The 25038-nt window shown below is 35.8% G+C and overlaps 1 protein-coding gene and 1 pseudogene across 1 annotated transcript; both read left to right on the plus strand.

Annotated features, from left to right (window-relative positions):
* Window positions 1-889: 889 nt before the first annotated feature.
* On the plus strand, window positions 890-23941 carry Kif23 (kinesin family member 23). Its single transcript, XM_076848669.1, is given in 19 exon segments — window positions 890-906; window positions 5913-6018; window positions 6592-6701; window positions 7466-7636; window positions 9921-10033; window positions 10174-10295; window positions 11715-11817; window positions 12655-12734; window positions 12822-12941; window positions 13160-13286; window positions 13702-13860; window positions 15320-15477; window positions 16343-16516; window positions 16728-16907; window positions 17175-17486; window positions 21797-21879; window positions 22070-22151; window positions 23143-23213; window positions 23919-23941. Coding segments are annotated over 19 exon segments (2304 nt in total). The 3' UTR covers window positions 23935-23941.
* On the plus strand, window positions 19460-19611 carry LOC143396095 (U1 spliceosomal RNA; annotated as a pseudogene).
* Window positions 23942-25038: the final 1097 nt, after the last annotated feature.

Here is a 25038-nt window from a genome sequence, read left to right on the forward strand (position 1 = left end):
CTTGTCTACTTGCCATTTAGTTATTTGTTGTTGTTTGTGATACCAGGGAATGAAGCTAAGGTTTCAAGCTTGCTGGGCAAGTGCTAGCATGCACTTCAGTAGCATGCTCCTCTGAGCTGCATTCCTAGTTTGCTGCTTTTTTTTTTTTTTTTTTTTTTTAAGAATCTCACTAAATTGTCTAGGCTGTTGTTGAATTTAAATCCTTCTTTCCTCAGTCTCTCAGTTAGCTATGATTACAGGTGTCCACCATTGCTCCTGTGAGAGAGATTTTTTTTATATTATTAGTAGTTTAGCTTTATCATTTGTACATGATATAATGGTGAAGAGAAGCTGCATATTTAGTATTTTTGTTATCGAAGTTTATTTACTTGGTACTGAAGATTGAACTCAGAGGCACACTCAACCACTGAGCCTCATCCCCAGCCACCCACTTTTTTTTTTTTTTTTTTTTTGAGACAGGGTCTTGCTAAGTTGCTGAGGCTGCCTTTTTTTTTTTTACCTTAGCCTCCTGAGCCACTGGAATTACAGGCATGCACCACTGCACCAAGCTCCAAGTTTATTTTGATTTCATGTGTATCTTAAATCTTTTCTCATATTTATTATATATGTTTGCATTTGATAAATTTTAGCTTGATTTTGCTTTTCGTGGCTCTTAAATTTATATAGATCTCTTAAATTGAGAGACCAAATGTTGGTGAATGAATGTATGGGAAGCTTAAATGAAAAAATTAGGGAAAAAAGTAAGACTTCTTTTAAGTGCTTTCTTTCTTTTTGCAGGTATACTGTAGGGTGCGCCCACTGAGCTTTCCTGATCAAGAGTGCTGCATAGAAGTGATCAACAATACAACTGTGCAGCTTCACACTCCTGAGGGTTACAGACTTAACAGAAATGGAGACTATAAGGAGGTGAAACAACCAAATTGTTTTTACTTGAAATGTTATTTCCTGAATGACTTTTCCATTTTTAAATTTAATGAAGTTCGTATGTGATCCCACTTTTGTGTGTGTGTGTGTGTGTGTGTGTGTGCGCGCGCACTGGGGATGGAACCTAGGCCCTCATGCATCCTAGGCAAGCACTCTACTACTGAACTACACTCCCAATTCCCTACAGTATTTTTGATTTCTAGAAAGTATAGACACAGTTTTGGTATGCTGAAGTTAGAGGATTACTTTCAGAGGATTTGTTATACTAGATATATTGGGGTAGTTTAATGTGGAATGATTATTAGGCAGTTTTACATATACTATTTCATGGATAGAGATTAAAGTAATGTTTAATAATTAGCATTATGTATTTGTATCAATCTCTTATGCAGTATTTTTATATTTAGTAAAATATTGAGTAAACTCAAAAATATTGAACTAGTTCAGTTTCACAAATGTTGCATTAAGCTAGTGGCTTGAGGGTAGAAGGAGATTTTTTAAAAATGAGTTGTTAAGACAATCCTTGCTTTTTTGGACTTTACAGCTTAATTAGGACAAGTGGTAGACAAGTAACCCTCATATGGCAAGGTAGCAAGGCCAGTTGAGCTAAAGCTGGGGGCATGGGAGTTCAGCAGGAGGAGGCTTGATCCAGATGGTCTCCTATTTTCTATCAGCTATACATTTTTTTGTGTGTGTGTGCATATTGCTGCAGTAACATTGCTCTTTAGATGACTACACATGACCTCTTTGCTATAAAATTGATGCTCACCTCTTTGTCCTCCCTTATTTCAGTCTCTCAGTGATACCCTTCTCCTCCAATTCTCCTTGTGCGCTTGACCACCGTTTGTTGGCTTCTCCTCCTTTTCCTACTCTAAATTCTCAATTAGGCTATGTCCAGGGCTGTATTTCGCATATAAGTTCCCCATGACTTTAAATGTTGATTTTATGGTAAGAGCTCTGGAATTTTTATCTTTAGCCTAAAGCTTTCTCTAGCTGTAAACTTGGGCATTCATCCACTTACTTTCTGTCTCTGCTGGATGTCATTTAAGCATCTTAAGTTTTTACCTGTCTAAAGGGCACTCTTGATTCACCTCAGTCACTTTCTCTTATTTTCTCAAGTAATGACACCATCAATGTCTAGTTACTAAGGCCAGAAACCTGCAGCCTACTTTTCATTGGTTCTGCTCATATTAAGGTCACTAGTAGATCCTATCAGGTCTACTCCAAAGTATATCTTGAAACTGCCATATCTGTCTCTATTTCTACTACCTTATTCTCAGCCTGGTTATTAATTGTTAATACCATTGTTTCCCAAATGGTCTGTAGTAAAGGAGTAGTGATTTTTTTTCCTTCTTTTTTTTTTTTACTTTTGATACACAGCAGTGGATGCTTTAGTGCATGCAACTTATGCCAGATAGAACTAACCATATGAGTGAGATGACAGAGAACTTCTCTATGGTTTATTCAGTGAAATTAGCCCATTGAACACAGGCAGCTGTATGGCTGGAAAGGTTTCTAATGTTTAAGTAGACTGGTGACAGAAAGTTCTTAGGCAGACACTGGTTTATTTGCTGACCATGCTTTGAGTAGCATTTAAAAGTCTGCTGAAGCCTAACTGGACTCTCTGCTTCTGTTTGAATTCTTCTTTAATCCATTTCCATAGAGCAGTCAGGATTATCTTTTAAGGCATAAATGAAATCTTATAATTCCCTTATTCATAACTTTCAAGGAATATAGTCTTTAAATGGGCAAAATCCTGCTTAGTTTGCCTTTGTCTCTCTACCCTCATCTTTTAGTATTAATCTAATCTTTTTAGTTTCTTGGATAAACTAGAATCTGCCTGATACAGAAATACAGAAAAGTTCTTGTTCTTATCCTGGGCCTCTTTCCTTTGGATCTCAGCATGGACGACTCCTCATCCTAGGTTTCAGCTTAAATATCATCTCCTTTGTGTGTTCATACCGTCTTTTCAGAAATAACACTTACCACATCTGCTTATTTAGTCATGTGTTGCTTAAAAATGAGGATACATTCTGAGAAATGCATTATTAGGCTACTTCATTGTTATGTGAACATCATAGAGTGTACTTACACAAATCTAGCTGGGATAGCCTACTAAATATTCCTAGGCTGCATGGTGCAGCCTGTTGCTCTTGGGTTACAAACCTGTATATCCTGTTTCTGTACCTAATGCTGTAGGCAATTGTAACAATGGTCAGTATTTGTGTATCTACACAGATCTAAACAGGTTTATTTACACTGGCATCATTACAGACCATGTGAATAATGCACTGTACTTCATTATATCTCACTGGGCAACAGGAATTTTTCAGCTCCATTATAATCTTAGAGGGACACTGTCTTAACTGACCTGCCATTGAGATATTATTATAAGGTGTACAACTGTACTTTTTCATTGTCTCTTTCTTCTACTTTCACGTAAACATCAGGGGGTGTGCATTTTATGTGTCCTGTCTGTCAAACATTCAGTAAGTTTGGATTAAGCATGAATGAATGATCTGGGAAGGCTTTTGGAACAGTAGGTCTTTGAGGATGTAATAGAGTTGAACACTGGCTTTCTGTATTTCAAGAAAGTATAAATAGATTTCAAATATGTATAAAAAAAGTGTGGTGAGGATTCAAAATTGTTACTGCCTCATGAGCATTTTGTAATTAAAAGAGCATTGTGGGGCTGGGGTTGCGGCTCAGTGGTAGAGTTCTTGCCTGGCACATGTGAGGCACTGGGTTTGATCCTCACAACCACATATAAATAAATTAAGGTCTATCAACAACTTAAAAAAAATTTTTTTTAAAAGCATTGTAGTGGAAATGGATTTGTCTCCAGTGGTCTAGGGGCTTGTGCATGTTCCTTCTTTGGGCCTCAGTTTGCTTTACTTTCAAGGGAGGGTATTGTTCCTGAGAATTGGAAGACATCTATCTGACCCCCCAGCACTGTCCTGTGTGTATCCTTCCCATTCCAAGATTTGTTGTTCTTTTTGTGAATAGAGTGAAAATTGCCCCAAGAGTTAGCCTAGCTGAGTTAGGTGTGTGGTCTTTGACAAGTTACTTGATCTGATTTTTCATTTATAAGATTTAGCGGTTGGCCCTGGATCTTTGGTCCTATATCAGTGAATTCAACTAGCCATGGATTGACAATGTTTAGGAAAATAAAATACATCTCTATTGAAATGGGCAGACTTTCTTTCTTGTCATCCATCCTTAATCAATATAGTGTCACTCTTGACATAGCATTATCATAGTATTATGCATTACCATAACCCAGAGATGAGCTAAAGTGTATGGGAGGATGTGTGTTTGTTTTATGCAACTGCTATGCCATTTTATATAAATGGACCTCAGAGTTTGGTATCTGGAGGGTCTGGAACCAATCTTCCACTGATATTGAGGGATGGCTATACCTACATCTGAGGTTTAAGAACAAAATGATTTACTACTTTAACTGTGCCTGGAATGTCATCAGTGCCTGGTATTTTCAGTTACTATTATTATTCTTATATATTTGAATAGTAATTTGTCCACGTTTCCTTTTGGCGAACAAAACTTCTAATTTAAAAGTGCAAAGGCGGGGCTGCGGTTGTGTCTCAGTGGTAGAGTGCTTGCTTAGCATGTGTGAGGCCCTGGGATCGACCCTCAGCACCATTTAGAAGGTATTGTGTCCAGCTACAACTAAAAAATAAGTATTTAAAAAAATAAAAAGTGCAAAGGAGCATAATATTGATAACTAAGCAGGTTGAATTTAAGGTCAAAACTGTAAAACAGGGAAAGACATTTGGCAAAGTCTGTAATCCATAATAAGTTCTAGTGAATATTCACCAACTACTAAGTTATTTACAGCAAATAAATAGCTTTCTAAAATTCATGAAGGAAAAATTATAATAAATTCAGGAAACCTGCAAGAGCAATTGTGATGTCTTTTAAAACTTACTTTGCATAAGAACTCAGACGTGAGATTATATTTATAGTTTTATTTCTGGTTTTAAAATGCTGTATGTAAAAAAACAATTGGTATTCATTTCCCTAAGGACATCTTTATAAAGAAAAAATGGAAAATGGGAAAAATGACTTGAAGATTTTCACACATCAATGCCTATGAATCATGACAACACCTTTTGTTCTTCTTTGTCACTTAATTAAAACAAAGTAGGTCTTAGTCTATGAAACATTGGTGGACTTAGACTTTTCTGCATTCTCTTCAGTAGTTGGGGCTGAAAATATTTGCTATTTTTTTCTAAATTGTAGTTACTAACCCATAGTAATTGTACAGATTAATAGGTTTCGCTGTGGACATTCCTGTATGTGCTATGTTGTGCTTTGATAATATCTGCCCTCCCTCTATCTTCTTTCCTCCAATTCCCTTTCTGTATCCTTGTAGTCTCTCTGCTACTGTCAGGTCATGTTTTGTTTGTTTCCATATATGAGAGAAAACATGTGTTGCTTGCTTTTGTGAATCTGACTTACTTTACTTAACATGATTTCCTCCAGTTCCATTCATTTTCTTACATATGATGCAATTTCATTCTTCTTTAGGGCTGAATACTCCACTGTCTGTATATACCATGTTTCTTTATCCATTCACCTGTCTACAAACTCAGTATAATTCAATGTAATCCCTTTTGTCAGTTCTTGTTCTCATTAACTGTGCTTTTGGAGTTCTATACCAATTGGTAATTGCTGTAATTTAAGTATGTACTGACTTTTTAGTGGGTTACTAAGAGTTCCAAGTTTAGGGGCAGGTAGATATAGTTCAGTTGGTAGAGTGCTTGCCTCACATGCACAAGGCTCTGGGTTCAATCCCCAGCACCATAAAAAAAAAAAAAAAAAAAGTCCCAAGTTTAAACGCCATTCATATTTCTTTCTTTGTGTGCCTGCAACTGAAATATTCTTAAAGAAACATTGTAAGTATAAATAGGTATTTCTAGCCTAGATGTAGGGATTCCATTTAAGTACATTTTATTTGTTCTCCACAGACTCAGTATTCATTTAAGCAAGTATTTGGTACTCACACAGCCCAAAAGGAGCTTTTCGATGTTGTGGCTAATCCCTTAGTAGATGACCTCATTCATGGCAAAAATGGTATGTTTCTTGGAGTTAAGTTAGATTTTCCTCTCTCTCCTGATAAAGCTTTTGATATTTATATATTTGTTTTATGCTTTGCATTAAACTCAGATTTAATTTGTTAGAGTGATAGTGGACCTGTTTTTTCTTAAGCTGGTTAATTTTAGTGTCTTTAATATAAAATGTTACAAGTGGAAAACTTCAAGATATAACTCATTGTGACTTTACTGTGCTCTAGGTCTTCTTTTTACATACGGTGTGACAGGGAGTGGAAAAACTCACACAATGACTGGTTCTACAGGGGAAGGAGGGCTCCTTCCTCGGTGTTTGGACATGATCTTCAATAGTATAGGGTCGTTTCAAGCTAAACGATATGTAAGTATGATTCTTTTATGTTGTAAGTATTTCACTGTAGACTCAAGACTAAGATACCTATGGACATAATAGTATTAAGGAAAAAACCAAAGTGTTGGAGCCATTTTTAAACCTTAAATATGTTTAAATATTAAATACTTCTTATTTCTTAAATGTGTTTCTTACTATTTAAGTCAAATTCTAAAAAACATGGTCTAATTTTCACCCTTACTTCAGGTTTTTAAATCTAATGATAGAAATAGTATGGATATACAGTGTGAGGTTGATGCCTTATTAGAACGCCAGAAAAGAGAAGCCATGCCCAATCCAAAGACCCCCTCTAGCAAGTAAGTAATTATATTTGTATGTAGCACTGACCCAGTGGACACAGGGTTCTTTCCTGTGGTTTCTGCAGGCCTGGGGAATGGTGAACATGTAGATAAGTTGGTCTGACAGTTGACCTTCCTTTTTTTGGTGGTGGGGCCATTACTGGATTTGAACCTAGGATCCTCTATCAGTGAGCTCCACTCCCAACCCTTTTTATTTTCTATTTTGAAACAGTCTTGCTAAGGTGTCCAGATTGGCCTTGAATTTGTAGTCCTTGCCTCCTGTTACACTGGATTTGCTGGCATGTGGCAGTGTGCCTGGCCTGACAGTTGACCTCTGTGAGGTCAAAATTAAGAAGTGTTCTTAAGTTAAATTTGTGTTTTAAGAATACCATGAGAGTCACTGTTTTGAAATGTGCCTCTCTAGAGAGGGTTAAAGCTTATGGATAATCTGGGAGGATATAGGGGTAGTGTTTTTGGCAATCTTTGAGTATGAATAAAATTGCTTTGTGCATATCTGCTTTGATGACAAATCATTTGTGTTCTTTTTTTTTAAATATATATTTTTTAGATGTTGATGGGCCTTTATTTTATTCATTTATTTATATGCGGTGCTGAGACTCAAATCAGTGCCTCATATATGCTAGACAAGTACTCTGCCACTGAGCCACATCCCCAGCCCCTGTATTAAATCTTTTATTTCCCCTTGGGATTGTTTACTTTTGATAATTACAATGGATAAAATCACTCTTTTTGGTTTTTTTGTTTTGTTTTTTATATTTTAGGCGACAAATAGATCCAGAGTTTGCAGATATGATAAACGTCCAAGAATTCTGCAAAGCAGGAGAAGTTGATGAAGATAGCGTCTATGGTGTATTTGTCTCCTATATTGAAATATATAATAATTACATATATGATCTGTTGGAAGAGGTACCATTTGATCCCATCAAACCCAAGTAAGTAGTAAAAAGAGCCCCCCTGTTTTAGCTATTAACCTTGGGGAAGTGACTGTACCCCAAAGAGCTTTTGATTCTTCAGCTATTAATGAGGATATTTGCACTTATTTTCAGGATGAAGTGAAATAATTTATTTATTAGGTAGTTAGTATTTAATGAGTGTTTTTATCATTAACTAAATAGTAGCTGTTTTGGGGAACCTGTGGGTTAAAGCATCAGGAGAGAGTGTCCTGAACATTCATTGAGAAAGTATTCCTGTTGGTGCGCTCTGGGGCTAGCCTCTTCAGACATCTCTTGTGTTCTCTATATGTTCTCTATAGATCGGATCCTGGAGCTGTTGTCTGCACAAGTAGTTCTCAGACCATCCTTCATTAATATCAAGTGACGTTGCATTGTATTCTGCCAGTCAAAAGGCTACACCTTAGATTTCCTTGGGTCTTGTCTTCTGGCATCACAAATTTGCATTTGTGCCAGGGTTGACTCTGGAATCTGTGTCTAATATCAGTGTATTGTTCCTAAATTGATGGTTTTGTTCTTTAGCTAAAGGTTGATCTTCAAAGCTATATTCATTAGGGCCTCCCAGGACATAAATAATATGAAGGCCTGTATTTTACACATAATTTTCATATGTCTAATGGAACATTGGAGAAATAGCTGGATTTAGAAAACTATTAGACTGAGCACAGGTGTCATTATATCCATTTATATGAAAGTATATAAACTCTGTTGAAGGGGGGGTATACTTGATGAAAATATTTCTGTGGTTCTTCCTGAACCATATTTTGATGGAGGAGCCTCATTCTGAATCTTTGAGTTTCACAAGGATTGTAAAAACATTTACAAAGTTGCTAAGCAAACTGAATATCACAGTGTTAATTCTATAAGTTTTCTGTGAAGGAAGACTGCCCAGTTTTCTTTTGCTCTACTTTTCCCTTCCTCAATTGAGAATTATACAAAGGAATTGATTTCTGGAGTCACCTGTCTTTATGTTCCCTTGAAATGTTGGTATTAAAAAATACTTGGGTTTGGTTAGAGAGAGAAAAATGAAAGGGTAAGGACCTTACAGGACAATTGCTTTTTATATCTAATAACTTTTCTGTTTTGTTAGTTACTTCCTCATTTGCTTCAAACTATGAGTTGTCTTGACTCTGGTTTTGAGTGTGCCTATTTTCCCGAGTTTCTGTCATGTCTTTCATTGCTTCCGATAACTTTCATGTTTGGGCATGTGCCAAGTTTTTATTGGTCTGTTTTAATTGAGATTGCTTTTAAATGATTTTATCTTGTCCTATGTACCTTGTTGCCTTCCTTGTACTCCTTGAATGAACTTATAAAGGTGCTTAATTGGCACTAAATTCTGATACGTTATTGTGGCGTTAGGACTGCTTTTTTTGAGCCCTTCACTTTTAGTGGTCTTTAATGCAAAGAAAAAATATTATAAGTGGAGGGTTTTAAATATATGACTCTTGTGACTGTCATTAGTCTGGACTGACCACGTTGCTGTGAGGTGGCTGCAGTAGAAACAGTAACTTCTTCCTTATTCCTTTGCTAGGTGGAACACTTGCAGCACACCCATGAGGAACACAGAATTTATGTATGTGATGGGATTGGCTCTTTTCTTAAGGAGAAGGGTATAGTTATATTAGTGGTTGGCATATGTAGCATGTTGGCATGTAGGTTGCTTTTCATTGGCTCTGGGCTGACTGCTACCTCAAGCCCTCCTTGCTTCTAGAAAAGTCTGCTACTGACTATCAGTGATGTTAGCTGTTATGTCTCTACATAGACTGCATCTAAATGGTACTCTTACTCAGCCCTCATACCATACAGACTAACACTTGACAAGCCACTTTAAAAAAAATTGTCATTCCTGATATATACCGAACTCTTTATGAATTTGTTTTCTGCTGTTGCTGCAAAGGTCAGAACCAATTCTATCTGCTAATCTTTTTAGATTAGGAAAATACTAAATTGTGATGCTTAACCTATGCATGTGATATTGCTTTAATACTACTATGGTCTTTTAATTGTTTATAAGTGTTGTTTCATGTGCTTTGTTAGGGTAAACTAGAACAAAGCTTTTAAAACAAATTTGGTTCCTATTTGGTTATGTAACTAATCTTGACTGTATATCCTTGTAATTTTATTTTCATTAATTATTTGTCTGGGGTCTTAAGTAGGCTTATCTCATCAAAAATGTGTGTTGTATCTTGGCATTTTAGTTCTGGTCTTAAGTGAATACCTTAGATTCTCATAATTTAGGAAGCTAACCTTTTTTTCTTTGCCATAGACTTCCACAATCTAAAATGCTTCGAGAAGATAAGAACCATAACATGTATGTTGCAGGATGTACAGAAGTAGAAGTGAAATCTACTGAGGAGGCCTTTGAAGTTTTCTGGAGAGGTTAGAGTTAGAAAAATATAAAATGATGGATTAGCTCTAAGAATGATTACTATAATTTGACCAAGTCCTTTTTTATTAGAAAGCATGTATAATGAAATGTTTGAATTCAAGTATAATCAATGATTTCTCTGCCATCATAGGACAGAAAAAGAGACGTATTGCTAATACCCATCTGAATCGGGAATCCAGCCGTTCCCACAGTGTGTTCAACATTAAATTAGTTCAGGCTCCCTTGGATGCAGATGGAGACAATGTCTTACAGGTAAAGTTATAATGTCAGGAGTTTGTCTTGTACTAACTCAGTCCTTAATTTTTTGGAATTACAATTAAATTAGGGAGGTGTCATTGCAATGAATGTTGCTCCAAAATTAATATGTAGGTAGCTAATGATACCAAAAATGTTGTGTGTTTTTTTTGTTGTTGTTTGTTTTTTGTTTTTTCCTATTAGTGTAGTTTTGGGAAACTGCCTATTGAACCTGAAATTTTGCTGTGGAAGGGGTTTACAAATCTTAAAATATATATTTTAAAATAAGAAGAAAGTACCATTGATTGTTTTATCTCTGATTTTACTTTGTATGCGTAAATTCAGTTAATGGTTTTTAAATGTCACCAGTTCACTTTAGGGCAGGCACACTTCAATAGGTGGCCAGGGTTCTGAATTGCTCACCTCTTGGTAGATAGGCCAACAGTTGATCTCTAGACCTGTGGTGCTGTCAGACTTATATTAGTTCTAAACATTGTTTGAGCCCAAGTGCACATAATTTAATAACTTAAAGCTATTAAAATGTAATCATATTCAGACTCTATCATGAAATTGTGGCATTTTGAAGATTTGTGGATGGCAGAGAAGGTGCTACTGAGGAGCACCAGGATTTGAATTCTAAGTTTTATTTATTTACTATCTCTGACCTATCATAGAAGTTACTCATAGGGTTGTGAGACTTAAGGGAGGTAATGATGTAAAGGTCTCAGTCCACTGTTTGGCTTATGGTCACCACTTTATAAATGCCAGCTAGAAATTGGTTATAAATAAACCATTTGTGTATACTTGATTTCCTTTGAATTATTATTATTTTTTGGTATGAGGAATTTAAATTCTAATATTATAATATCAATTAGGTACCTCTTGACTTTGATTCTTTCATTTCTTTTTATAAAAATTATTTAGAGTACTGTGAAATTATTAGATTATTAAATACTTGGTACTACTTTTTTGGTTTTTTCCCCTTTTGGTGGTGGTGCTGAGAATGGAACTCAGTGCCTCATACATGTTAGGCAAACATTCTGTCATTGAGCTATATCCCCAGCCCTCGGTTATTAAAACCTGACTATAGAAAATTTTAAGATACTTCAGCAGGTATTTATTGAGTTCCTCTTGAGTGCTCAGCATTGTGCAGGGTACTGAAGACAAAGTGGTAAAAAAAGGCAGAGAGTCCCTGTTCTTTGCAAGTTTGTGGCTTGATGTAGAAGGAAGAACAGACAACGGTCAAGTGATCACTTAATGTCATGAACATATTCATATTTAGTAACTTTCTAAAACACATATCTTCTGTCCCTCCTGTGCATTTTGTATTATACAAATATTCATTAAGACATAATAACTTGTTGGCTTGATTCTATTTAAAGAATTATAAACCAGTTTTAACTTATTTTAGGTCATTGACTTTGTGATCTCTTTCAGGAAAAGGAACAAATCATTATAAGCCAGTTGTCCTTGGTAGATCTTGCTGGAAGTGAAAGAACTAACCGAACTAAAGCAGAAGGGAACAGGTTGCGTGAAGCTGGTAAGTAAAAACATAGTACTTTTGTATTTCTACAGCTTTTGAAAATTTGCAGTCAGTTTATTATTTGTTTAGGAGTGAATGATTCAAGCATGATTTTCTTTAGTTTAGAGAATATAGATTGATACTAAACCAGTATAACTAAAGAAATAGCATTGACCATTAAACTGAGCCTCTAAATTAATCTAAATCATCTGTCTGATGAAAACATGATTGAATTAGGTGACCTTAATCAGAGTTCCAAAATGTACACATTCTGATGCACTTTGAGGGAAGATCTGCATTTTTGGAGGCTTAATCAAGCCTTCGGGCTGTCTTGACTGATCCAATTAAGATTGGTCATAAAGTCTGCTGCTTAAGAAATCCTTGTAGGGATGTAGAAGGGACAGAATTAGCTGGCTTCTAAGACACTAGCCTGACTGTAAGAAAAATGCTCTCTGGGTACAGGAAGGGTCAGACCCTGGGATGGAGCAAGTTGAAGCCTGAAATGGTCATGCTTTGAAGAAAATATTTTAATATGAGATTTTCAGTGTCTGCATCTGACATACTCTTTTACAGGATTTGGAAGAAACTATGGGCATAAAGTGTAATGTTATATTTGCTGGAAATTCTTTTAATAGAATCTCTGAAGTTTGCCTATTTAACCTATGTAGAAATAGTACTACTGAAAGACAGCCTGAGCCATGATGGGCAGCTCTTTAGATGAAGCCATGAAAATTTGCAATTTCCATCTAATAGTTACGTGAAGTTGAGATTATATAGGCAAACAGAACAAACTTTAGCTACTATATTGTGTGTCCTCCCCATCCCAAATATCTTCTGTGTTTATTTTTCTATCAGGTAACATTAATCAGTCACTAATGACACTAAGAACATGTATGGAAGTTCTGAGAGAGAACCAAATGTATGGAACTAACAAGGTGAGCAGCAGCCTTCATTTGTTACTTGTATAGATTTATTTGTGTGGGATTTTTGTCTTATGAATTTACATTTGCATGTATTTATAGATGGTTCCATATCGAGATTCAAAGTTAACCCATCTGTTCAAGAACTATTTTGATGGGGAAGGAAAAGTACGTATGATTGTGTGTGTGAATCCAAAGGCTGAAGACTATGAAGAAAGCTTGGTAATTTTAACTTATTTATCATATAAAGTCAAATTTCCCTAGGAAAAGCAGTTATTTGGATGTGAAGAATGAGATTTTGAACATTTTATCAATTAATACAGAAACAATGGGTACAGAAGTTTACTAATAACCAACCTATTATTGCTTCATTTAGTCATATATGAAGAATGACTTGGATATGCTTATTTTTCACAAACTCCATTTGTTTTATATTTTAGCAAGTCATGAGATTTGCAGAAGTGACCCAAGAAGTTGAAGTAGCTAGACCTATAGACAAGGTGATATGTGGTTTAACCCCTGGGAGACGATATAGAAACCAGGCTCGAGGAGGCCCAGTTGGAGATGGTATGATTTGGTACATTTACCCACTGATCTGTTCTAATTTTAAAAAAATCTATTTCACATAAGAGAACTTTTTATATCCCTTCTTCTCAAGAACCAAATGCAAAAAACTTTGAACCAAAATATAAATGATATTTCTTTTGTTGCATTCTCTCTCATTTTTAAGAAAGTAAGATGAGGCTGGGGCTGTAGCTCAATGGTAGAGCACCTGCCTCGAATGTGTGAGGTAATGGGTTTGAGCCTCAGCGCCACATAAAAATAAACAAACAAAGATATTGTGTCCATACAATTAAAGAAATATATGACAACTCAAGAAATTCCATGGTTAATTGTTCTGGGGCTCTAATCATAGTATTAAACTTGCTTAATATCTTTTTCTATTGTGTAACTTTTAAATTTTTTTTGTAATTCAATACAGAACCATTAGTTGCCGAAGTGGTTTTACAGAGTTTCCCACCTTTGCCGTCATGTGAAATTTTGGATATCAATGATGAGCAGACCCTTCCAAGGCTGATAGAAGCCTTGGAGAAGCGGCATCACCTACGACAAATGATGATTGATGAGTTTAACAAGCAATGTAAGGGCAGACCTGTGTGCAGTCATTTTAACTTCAGAAATTGAAAGAGTTTGTAATGGGCTTAAGTTTTGTAGAAGGATGCAATTGTTAAAAAATTTTTTAATTTTTAAAATTTTATATGATAACAATGTATTACAATTCATATTACACATATAGAGCACAATTTTTCATATGACACTAAGAACATGTATGGTTGTACACAGAGTAGAGTCAAAACCTTCATGTCTTCTTACATGTACTTAGGGTAATGATGACCATCGAATTCCACCGTCTTTCCTACCCCTATACCCCCTCTCTTCCTTTTTCCCCTTGGCCCTATCTGGAGTTCATTTACCGCAGCGCCCGAGCCCTGTCCCCCCACCCCCCCCGCAATATTATGGATCGGCATCCTTAAATCAGATAAATCGTTTGGCATTTGTTTTTTTTTTTTTTTTTTGCCTGGCTAATTTCACTTAACATATATTCTCAGCTTCATCTATTTACCTGCAAATACCATGATTTTATTCTCTTTTAATGCTGAGTAATATTCCATTGCATTATACACCACATTTTCTTTATCCATTCATCTACTGAAGGGCATCTAGGTTGTTTCCACAGTTTAACTATTGTGAATTGTGCTGCTATAAACATTGATGTGGCTGTGTCCCTGTAATATGCTGTTTTTAAGTCCTTTGGATATAGACGGAGGAGAGGGATTGCTGGGTCAAATGGTGTGGTTCCATTCCCAGTTTTCCAAGGATCCTCCATACTGCTTTCCATGTCGGCTACACCAATTTGCAATCCCAATAGCAATGTATGAATGTGCCTTTTTCCCCATAAGTAGGATGCATTTTTAAGGAAGAATTTATCTCTATATTTTGTAGTACTCAAGTCATTGTATAATTAGAGTGACAGGAATTTTTTCCAGACCAAAGAAAAAGTTGGTCTGCCCCCTCCTTTTATTGTCAGTGATGGCCAGAAAGGAATATTTCTTAATTTCTCTGCCTACAAAATGGGGATTGTAGTTGTTTCTATCTCAGGAAGTTGTGAGGTAAAAGAGATAATGTGTGAAAGTCTTGAAGAACAGTGAATAGCCTTGCACACAGTAAGTGAATGTATCTGAGTAACCAGCCTGGGTCCTAACTGGCAAGTGGTGTACCAGGGATTTCAGTTCAGGTCCAGCTCTCTCAAATCTGGTATTATTACAAAGGCAAATACATATGTATTTACCTGGAAGTGTTGGGAGGGGGATACTACAGTGCAAAATAGAAGACTTTTTTCAGTATTAAACAGTTCTATGGACATCTCTTACAGATTTGAGTAACAGGCTTCTTATTTCTTTCCAAACTTGTTTTCTCCTTGTAGATGATTCTCACAGATTTGCTGAATAGCTCTGTTTTATCTAGTGTCTGCTAAGAGAAGTAGGTTTCCTTGGTTATTTTGCAATTGGAGTAAAACAGCCTGCATGCTTTTGTTTCAGCTAATACTTTTAAAACTTTGTTACAAGAATTTGACAATGCTGTTTTAAATAAAGAAAATTACGCTCAAGGAAAACTAAATGAAAAAGAAAAGGTGATCTCAGGACAGAAATTGGAAATAGAACGACTGGAAAAGAAAAATAAAACTTTGGAATATAAGGTTTGTGTTATTATAATGTTATAAGTGTTGGTCATTCAGCTCTGGTCTGATTGACTGTTTCTGCTCCATGTACCTGTTATTGTTGCTTATTAAGTTATCATTTGATAATTTGCTATTATTTGGTTATTACTATCTTTATCCCACCCCAAAGAGGAGGAAATGTGAATGAAAGCATAGAAAGGAGAAAAGAAATAGTGTACTCTTATGTTAGAGGTAGCCATTGAAGAGAATGTTCTGTGACCCAAACAAGTGTAAGTGAACTTACAGAGTTCAGCTATGGTGATAGAGCTTTTCAATTTATTATAAATATTTCCTCTATATGCTTTAAAAAAAAAAAGTTGAAATAAATGATTAAATGAGATAATATAAAGGTGCCAGAATGGTGCCTTGGATATAATGCATACTCAGTGAATGTTAATTGGATCTGAATTTGGTTTACGAGTCATGTTGTAAAAAGAGTACAAACTTCCTATGGGGTAGAATGAAAAACAGTCCTATTGGGGTGCATTGCCATGCTGTGTAATGTTTAGTTCGCTCATTTACAGAGATTACTTAAAGGTTTGGGGGAGTTTATGTGCATACTAGAGATAAATGAGTCTCAACCAATAGTGTTCACTATACAATTTTCTCTGAAAACAGCCTAAGAAATTAGAGTTTTAGGCCTTAGTTTTAGGGGAAAAGAATTTTCACCTGAAGTTAGCTATAGTTTTGTCTTTTGGTAAGGAATTTGTATAATAAGTTCTTACTTCCAGAAATGGAGCTGGGAATTCAGATGTACTTTCATGAGCAAATTGAGAAAGATTATTTTATGGCTACATAAAATGTCTGTATACCAAATATAAAATGTGTTGGTCCACCTTCCCAGATTGAGATTTTAGAGAAAACAACTACTATCTATGAAGAAGATAAACGCAATCTACAACAGGAACTTGAAGCTCAGAATCAGAAACTTCAAAGACAGTTTTCTGACAAACGCAGATTAGAAGCCAGGTTGCAAGGCATGGTGACAGAAACAACAATGAAGTGGCAGAAAGAATGTGTGAGTGTCATTCTTATAGTGCTTATCTTAGAATTGGATGATTTTTTTCAAATTGTATTAGTCAAGTAAATTACTGTACTTATGGTAGACTTGGTGGTATTTGCTCATCTTGGAAGTATTGAAGAACTGTCATGTTTTAGGAAATTAAGTAATTTGGTGCATTTTCTGGTGTGACTGAACTAGAATATAAATCGCCATTGGTAATCTGTAGGAACGTCGAGTGGCGGCCACCCAGCTGGAGATGCAGAATAAACTCTGGGTTAAAGATGAAAAACTGAAACAGCTGAAGGCTATTGTTACTGAACCCAAAACTGAAAAACCTGAGAGACCCTCTCGGGAGCGGGATCGAGAGAAAGTTACTCAAAGATCTGTTTCTCCATCATCAGTGCCTGTAAGTTTCCTATAGTGGTATCATAGCTTAGTGCTAGAAAAATTCTATGAGAATTGACTTTTTTGTTTTATATTATTTATTATATTTCTTAAACTTATACTTAAAACTTTTTAAATCTAGTATAAACATTAATGTAGTACAAAAAATTCAATAACAGTGCAAGTACTTATAATGTTAAATCTTCATATGGTAAAATTATAGAAAAGTATTGAATTGTTTCTCTTCATTTTTCAGTCTTACTCATTAATTTCTCTCCAATTTTTCTAGCTTTCTAGTAACTATATTGCTCAGATTTCCAACGGCCAGCAACTCATGAGCCAGCCACAGCTACATAGGCGCTCTAACTCTTGCAGCAGCATTTCTGTAGCTTCCTGTATTTCGGAATGGGAGCAGAAAATTCCTCCGTACAACACACCTGTCAATGTTACATCTATTGCAAGGCGTAGGCAGCAGGAGCCAGGACAAAGTAAAACTTGTATCGTGTCAGACAGAAGGCGAGGGATGTACTGGACTGAAGGCAGGGAGGTGGTTCCTACATTCAGAAATGAGATAGAAGTAGAAGAGGATCATTGCTGCAGGGTTAGTTCCAGTATTATTTTAAAGCATTACAATAATAGATTTTATTTCTTTGGGTTTTTTATAACTGTTCCAGAAGTTCCATGGAAAGATGAATGGGCTCCAACATGAACAAGGTCTAAATTTTCTGTCACTTAATTTGAAAGATTGAATCACCCTGAAATTGAACATGAGCTCTTTATTGGAAAAAGCCTAAACACATCTGACAACAGAAGTAATGCCCTGTGAGTTCATGAATGCAGGCCAGTATGGCTCATCCCAAGGGAGTCTGTGCTTTGTTGCACAGAATTGGAGAGCACCTGCTCTACCATGAGCTGCACCCCAGCCCAAATATGGATGTCTTAGTATATACTTTTCATTTTTTTCTTTTAGTTCCTTTCCTCAGATTTAACTACACTTTTTCAAACAAACAAAAAAAGTTGAAAAAATGGTATAGTAACTTCTTTTCCCCCTTACCTAGACCTAACACTGTTACTTTATATAAACATGTTTTTCCCATGAATCTTTTTTCAAAGTAATAGGCTTTTTTTTCCCCTAAAAAATAAGGATAATGTCCTGTGTAACCACAATCTTCATCATACCTATGGAAGTGAATGAACGTTAATTGGCTAAATATCCTCTAATTTCCCCAGTTGTCTCAATGATAGCTATTCTTTTTAATCTGTAATAATATTATCAAGGTGAATGTATTGCATGTGGCAATTATATTTCAAATCTCTTTTAATATAAAATGATTCCCCCTTTAATTTTTTTATGACATTGGCTGTTTTGAAGAGTCTAGTTCAGTTGTTTTGAAACTACTGTTTTCCTGTCCAATAAATTGCTTTTAATATCCAAGCCTTTGTCACAAGTTATAAGGACTTTGTTTCACTAAAGGGTGTTTAAAATTAATTCACTTTTGTATTTTTCTTTTAAAGATGAGTGCCTTTGAATCTGAATAAATGGCCAAATTAATATTGTGAATTAAATTTAGTAAAATCTTCACATAACTCTTTTAGTATTTTTCTTCTAAGCAAATTTTAACTTACAGTAAGTATGCTTTAGATTTTCAATGCATAGTTTGGGGTATAGCTGGGTGCAGTGGTACATGCCTATCATACCAGGGACTTAGAGGATTGCAAGTTTGAGGCCAGCCTCACCAATTGAGCAAGACCCTGTCTCAAAAAAAAAAAAAAAAAAAGGAAAAGAAAAACAGTCAGGGGCTGGGGTTGTGGCTGAGTGGTAGAGCGCTTGCCTACATATATGAGGCACTGGGTTTGATCCTCAGCACCACATAAAAATAAATGAATAAAATAAAGATATTGTGCCCATCTATAACTAAAAAAATTTTTAAAAAATGAAAAAAATCAAAACAACCAAAAAAATGACTGGGGATATAGCTCAATGGTAAAGTACCCATAGGTTCAATACCCAGCACACACACCCTAAAAAAAAAAAAAAAAAAAGTTCATTTAGGTGGCCTGCATTCCTGATTACTAATGGATGGTGACATAGCCCAAGGTATTGATCAAGGCTACAGATAATTCTAGTCTCTTTAGTTCTTAATCTGCAGATTTTGCCTTGTCTTTATGGGAGCAAATCATGGTGAATGGTCTTTCTGATCAACTCTAGTCAATCCTCTTATTTCATGAATGTTTATAAACCAAAAACCATTCAAAGCTTGTTTACACCTGGTCAGCAGTAATGAATTATCTAATTTGAGAATGAAATACTTAAGAGGATTTACTAGAGATACTTTGACTTCTCACTTGAAATCAAAATCTCTTTAGAAGTGCAGCAGAAAAGTTAATCTTAGGTTGGTATCTGTGAGTCCAGGTTTATTGGTCAAAGATTGTCAGGTGGACTGAACTTTACTTTAGTGAGGAATAAAATTTAAAATGTCTGTCTTGAACACTAATAGATTATACGGACCATCATCTTTGCAAGCCTTTTTCAGGATGTATTATTGATAAATATGTTCAAGAAGACCCACTTCTATACTTAGCTGGCAGGGGAGATACCATGATCACGAAGGTGGTTTTCCCAGGGCGAGGCTTATCCATTGCACTCAGGATGTGCTGACCCCAATTTGAAAAAAAAAAAGAAGACGATGACTCACTTTTGCTAAATGGTAGATCCTAAGAGCCAGTCTTTCTTATTCAATATTAATCACAGCATTTCAAGAATGGAAAGTTTCTTGCCTGAGTTAACCCAGCAGCATCTTTAGCAGCAAATTATATTGACCATTCTATATATAAAATATATGGTATTTATACCATGTATACCATATATATAGTATATAACTAGAATTGTCACTACTACTTCATTTGTTTCTTGTAATTACATAGGGAAAATGATTTAGTTCTTCAGATGTGCATTTTGAAATTGATCTTCATACTTGACCAGCTTTGAAGAATTTGGCCTATGGTAGACCTTTTTCCATTGCTTTCAATTTTATAAATGGGAGATTTCACAAAATTACTTAACTGTAATAACTGTCATGTATGTAACTTTACTAGGTTTATATGGCATTTGAATGGAAGTAACTAGTTTTTCTTGTATGGTAGAAACTGATTTGACACTATATTTTTTATTTGATTCTTGGAACCTTTAGAAATGTTTTGGGAAAAAGTTAGTTGGTAAGTTTTAGCCATTATTGTATTTGAACTTTCAAGAAGTTGTTTTGAGATATTTTAACTCAGTAGTTTATATTGTTTTAACATGTTTTGCATGAGGTTCTTATTATACCTTACTTTCTTTAGTATTTAGCTATTTAAAGCTTTATCAGCTATATATTTTTTTTTTTTTTGTCTCTGTATAAGGAGTGTTTTCTTTAGATGCCTAGGAGATGTGTAGGGATTTTATTGATATCAATGCTTTCAGCAGAGTTGCTGATCTAGATTGCCTCTCAAAAGCAGACATAAAGACTGATTTTTGATCAAGAATGTAATATGAATTGTTTTTCTTGAACAGGAAGAATTAGCAGCATTGCCAGATTTTTTTTCTTTTCATCCTCTGTTGAAAGGGAAGCTCCCAGGTAGAATATGTAATACACAAGCTTCTATTAAAAGATGTTTGTAGGTTTTGTGTTTAAGTACAAAGAGAATGTTTAAATTACTTAGATAACCTTTAGCTTTTGAAAAGATTTGACTTGATACTGTCATAAAATAACAGCCAAACCTGCTGCACTTCTAGCAGTGCCCTTAAATTAATTCTGGGTTATGCTTGTTTCTCAATTCCTCTTTCAACCTGATCAGAACGCACCACCAATCCGTCTCAGACACAGACGATCACGCTCTGCAGGGGACAGATGGGTAGATCATAAGCCCGCCTCTAACGTGCAAACTGAAACAGTCATGCAGCCACATGTCCCTCATGCCATCACAGTATCTGTTGCAAATGAAAAGGCACTAGCTAAGTGTGAGAAGTACATGCTGACTCACCAGGAACTAGCCTCCGATGGGGAGATTGAAACTAAACTAATTAAGGTAAAAATGAATTTACACAGGAGAAAAAAATATTTTAAAAAATCATCTTAACAAGAACTATTTGCTCTTTTACTCCCTTGATGTCACAGTCTGTGTCAATTGAAACATTAGTGGGCATCTGATGTAACTTTTTTATTAGCAGAAAATTAACTGCTTAGGTTACAAATCTGCTAAACTGGGACTAAATCTGCTTAAATAGGCATAGATTCTTGGGTTTCTTAGAATTCCAGATCCATAATATACTTTATAGTTAGCTTTAACTTATACAAAAAGTAAACCTAAATGACGAACTCTTACCTTTGCTGTCAGTTCAAGATTAAAAAAAACCTACAATAAAATTTGACTTGTGAAAATTACTCAGTATTGAGCTACTTAAAGCCCTTTCCCAGAAAGAGACTTGCCCGCTTGTGAGAGAATTTTTCTTTGATCATGGAGTCAGTGAATAATTAGGGAAGGAAAAGACAAGACTGTGAGGGAAAAGCTTTTCATCTCAAATTCATTTTAGAGGGTAGTTACAAATAAGATTGTACTTTGTGTGAATAGAGGGCACACCAGAGGAGAAAATTCAGTGTCTAAGAACATGTAAAAACTCCTGACAGATTTCTTGATCTTTGGTGAAGTTTAGGTTTTAAAATATAAGTAAAAAATAATTTTTTCCCCACAACTATGAATGTTACTGATCATATTGTACTTCTTAAAATGAGAGATATATTCAAATTTCTAATGTTTTGATTAGTATAGATTCAGCATTCCATCTGTTTTTGTGGGTGGGAGTTTCCATTATACATGTGTGTTTATGGTTTGGATGTATCAAAGTGTAACAGTGACCTTTTCTCTTGGCTTTAGGGAGATGTTTATAAAACAAGGGGTGGTGGACAATCTGTTCAGTTTACTGAGATTGAGACCTTGAAACAAGAATCACCAAATGGGTGAGTGATCATCAATGATGTCTCTTTAAAGGGCTGTTGTTTGCTTAGTTGCTCATTCATGATGGACAGAATATCCTGTGAAGTTTATCATTAATTCTCAAAAGGGGTATAGGTGGTTTTCCCTATTTCTAATATTTTTCTTGTTCTTAGATGCAAAAATAATTGTTGCATCATGTTTCCCCTTTTTTAGTAGTCGAAAACGAAGATCGTCCACAGTAGCACCTGCCCAACCAGATGGTACAGAGTCTGAATGGACCGATGTAGAAACAAGGGTAGGGGTAAAAATTAAATATTTGCTTGCTAAAAATTAGGCATGTCATGTTTTAAACTCTGCAACTATAGCTCTATGCTCTGAGAAGATGCTGAGGCACCATATCCTGTTGCCAGTATAGCCTGGAGGCCTGTTCCTAACACACTTGCAGGACATTTGCATTTCTTTAGTTCTGGTCTTACTAGAGCTTTCAGTTCAGAACCCCAGTTTTCAGTATAGGGGGATAAGAATTAAAGATCAGGCCAAGGCAGGTGTGATGTTGCACACCTATAATCTCTGCTACTTGAGAAGCTGAAGCAAGATCACCACAAGTCCAAGGCAGTCTTGGCAGCTTAGTGAGACCCTGTCTTAAAATAAAAGGTTTGAGATTATAGCTCAGTGATAGAGCACCCTGGGTTCAATTCCCAGTACCAGCAAAAAAATAAAAAAAATAATAAAAAATAAAAAGAAGGAAAGAATCAAGCCAAAGGAGCCAAGCACGGTGGTGCATGCTTATAATCCAAGCTACCCAGAAGGCTGAGACAGGAGGATTGCAGCCTGGGCAACATAGCAAGAGTCCACCTCAAAACAAAACAACAAAAAACATTGAGCCGAAGAATATCACTTGGGAATAACGGCAGATGGATGGGAGTTTCCTTAGAAGCAGCTTGTCAGGTGTTCCTTCTTGACTGTTATCCCTCAGGAGAGGGAAGGAAGGTGGGGGTCAGGAGGCCATGCTCTCACTCTGGCCACTGACTTTTAGATAAGAACTCCTCTTATCTAAAATGAGAGGAAGTTACCTGGAGAACCTTCGAAGACTTTCCAGCTCCCAGTATTTGTGGCCTATGCCAGAAGTAATCTCAAGTGTGTGTCTGTGTCTTTGTCTAATCCAAATGTCTTTGCTGAACTAGAGAGCAATGTTGGCTTTCACCTTGGAGAGCCCATCTAAACAGGTATGTTTATAGACTGTTAAGAGGAGCTAACCTTTTCCTCTTTTGTCACTTTCCTTTCAGTGTTCCGTGGCTGTGGAGATGAGAGCAGGATCTCAGCTGGGACCTGGATATCAGCATCACGCTCAGCCTAAGTGAGCACTGTGGCTGGCCCTGCTCTGTGTCCTCCTCTGCTAGAATTTCCACCTCAGCACCCTCCTAATAGTCCCCTTGGTTTCAAGAGCAGATGTGGATTTGAGTTTCTCTTGGGATTGTGTGGGTCTTCCTGGCAGCCTGCAGTAGGCATCCACATGCTGAGCACCTGAGAGGGCTATTGACACCATTAGAGCAGCAAGGGCAGGAGGTGATAGGAGACCAGTGACTCTTGTTCGTATTCTACCACTGCTCCTAAAGCTTTCTGAGGCTGAACTGAGCACTTGGGAGGAGGAAGGACTGAAGGCTTTAGTTGAGGATAATGGCTTTGTGTAGTTTTCTTTCCTGGCTGGCTTCTTGTTCTTCACATAGGAGTGAGTAATTCACGAATAAATAAATTAAACGAAAGGCCCAAATTCATGGTAGAAAAACAATCACTCTTTCCTCTTCTATCAAATATTTCCTAGGGAATCTGACCTATTCTTTTCTCCTATTTTAGTAAAACCCCTTCTTTACAAATAACATTTGTAACCCTTGGGTTCCTAAGGCAATTTGAAAAATTGTTTCAACAGGTAAGGATGGGAAATCCTGTTTTCTATAATAACTGCTTTCTCAGAAGGACTTGAATTTTTTCTTAAGATTTGTTTGTCGTGAATGTGTAACTAATTGCAAAATTCAACACTAAATGCTGGTTTTTATGTTTTTAGGCGCAAGAAGCCATGAACTGACAGTCCCAGTAGAGAAAGAACATTGTCATTTGTGTTGGTAATTTCAAAGCCATGCCAGAAGCAGTCTTGAGACATCTTGTAGAATTCCAGCTTTGTGGAACGTCACAGACCTCAGCTATATCATACACTGGCCTAGAACAAAGTTTCCCCTTTGGATCCAAAGACATCTATGATTCAGCAAACTTTGTATATTAAATACCTTGCCATATTTAATATTAATAGAAGACCCCCCCTCCATTTTCTCATGGCTGTATGAACTTTTTTATAATACTATATTTTTTTTTGTACATTTCTTGTATACTTATGAACTCTAATTCAAGCAAGTGTTTGTCTTGGGTAATTAAGGAAGAATATATCTAGATCATACTTTATTTTTTATTCTGATCTTTTTCAGCTCTGGTCTGAGTATTTCTTAAAGGTTTTATAAGCAAAACAAATGCTGCTATTGATTAGCTGCAAGAATGCACTTTAGACATACTGGACAATTCAAACTTTCAAAATAAAGATGTCAGTGACTGGCTATCAATAAAACCATTTTAAAAAGTTGTCTACAATTTTATATGTATATATTCACTTTCTGACAGATAAGTCAAAAGAACTGAAATAAAAAGCACTGAGAAATACAAAGTTGTATGGTAGTTATTCATTCAACACATTCCTAGCACCTAGCATAGTAACTTGTATTTACCTGACACTCATCATTTGTGGGATGAGTGAAAATAAAGTACTGGAAAGCAGAAAATAATTTGAAATTAAGTAGTCAATACCATTTGTGATAACTAATATCTTCATATTAAGTATGTTCTAGACATTTAAGCAAGAAACATGGTTCGAGAACTACTTAGGCAATCAATATTTTGCTTACATAGATCTCTTACATAGTTTTGAGGATTAGCTGTGATTAGTTGGGTGATCATTGTCTGATACCCTGAAAAAGTGTTTTAATTTATAGATGAAGTTATTTGCTCAGTAGCCTGAGTCCCCTTCGGTAAGCCCAAGTCTGATATTAAAGCTCTCAACATTACTATGCTAATTGTCTTGATACAGTAGCACAAATTAAAATTTCTTAGCTTTAGATGGTTAATTTTAGTTGAAAATT

This window comes from Callospermophilus lateralis, chromosome 3 (genome assembly GCF_048772815.1).
Source record: "Callospermophilus lateralis isolate mCalLat2 chromosome 3, mCalLat2.hap1, whole genome shotgun sequence".
Taxonomy (NCBI): Eukaryota; Metazoa; Chordata; class Mammalia; order Rodentia; family Sciuridae; genus Callospermophilus; species Callospermophilus lateralis.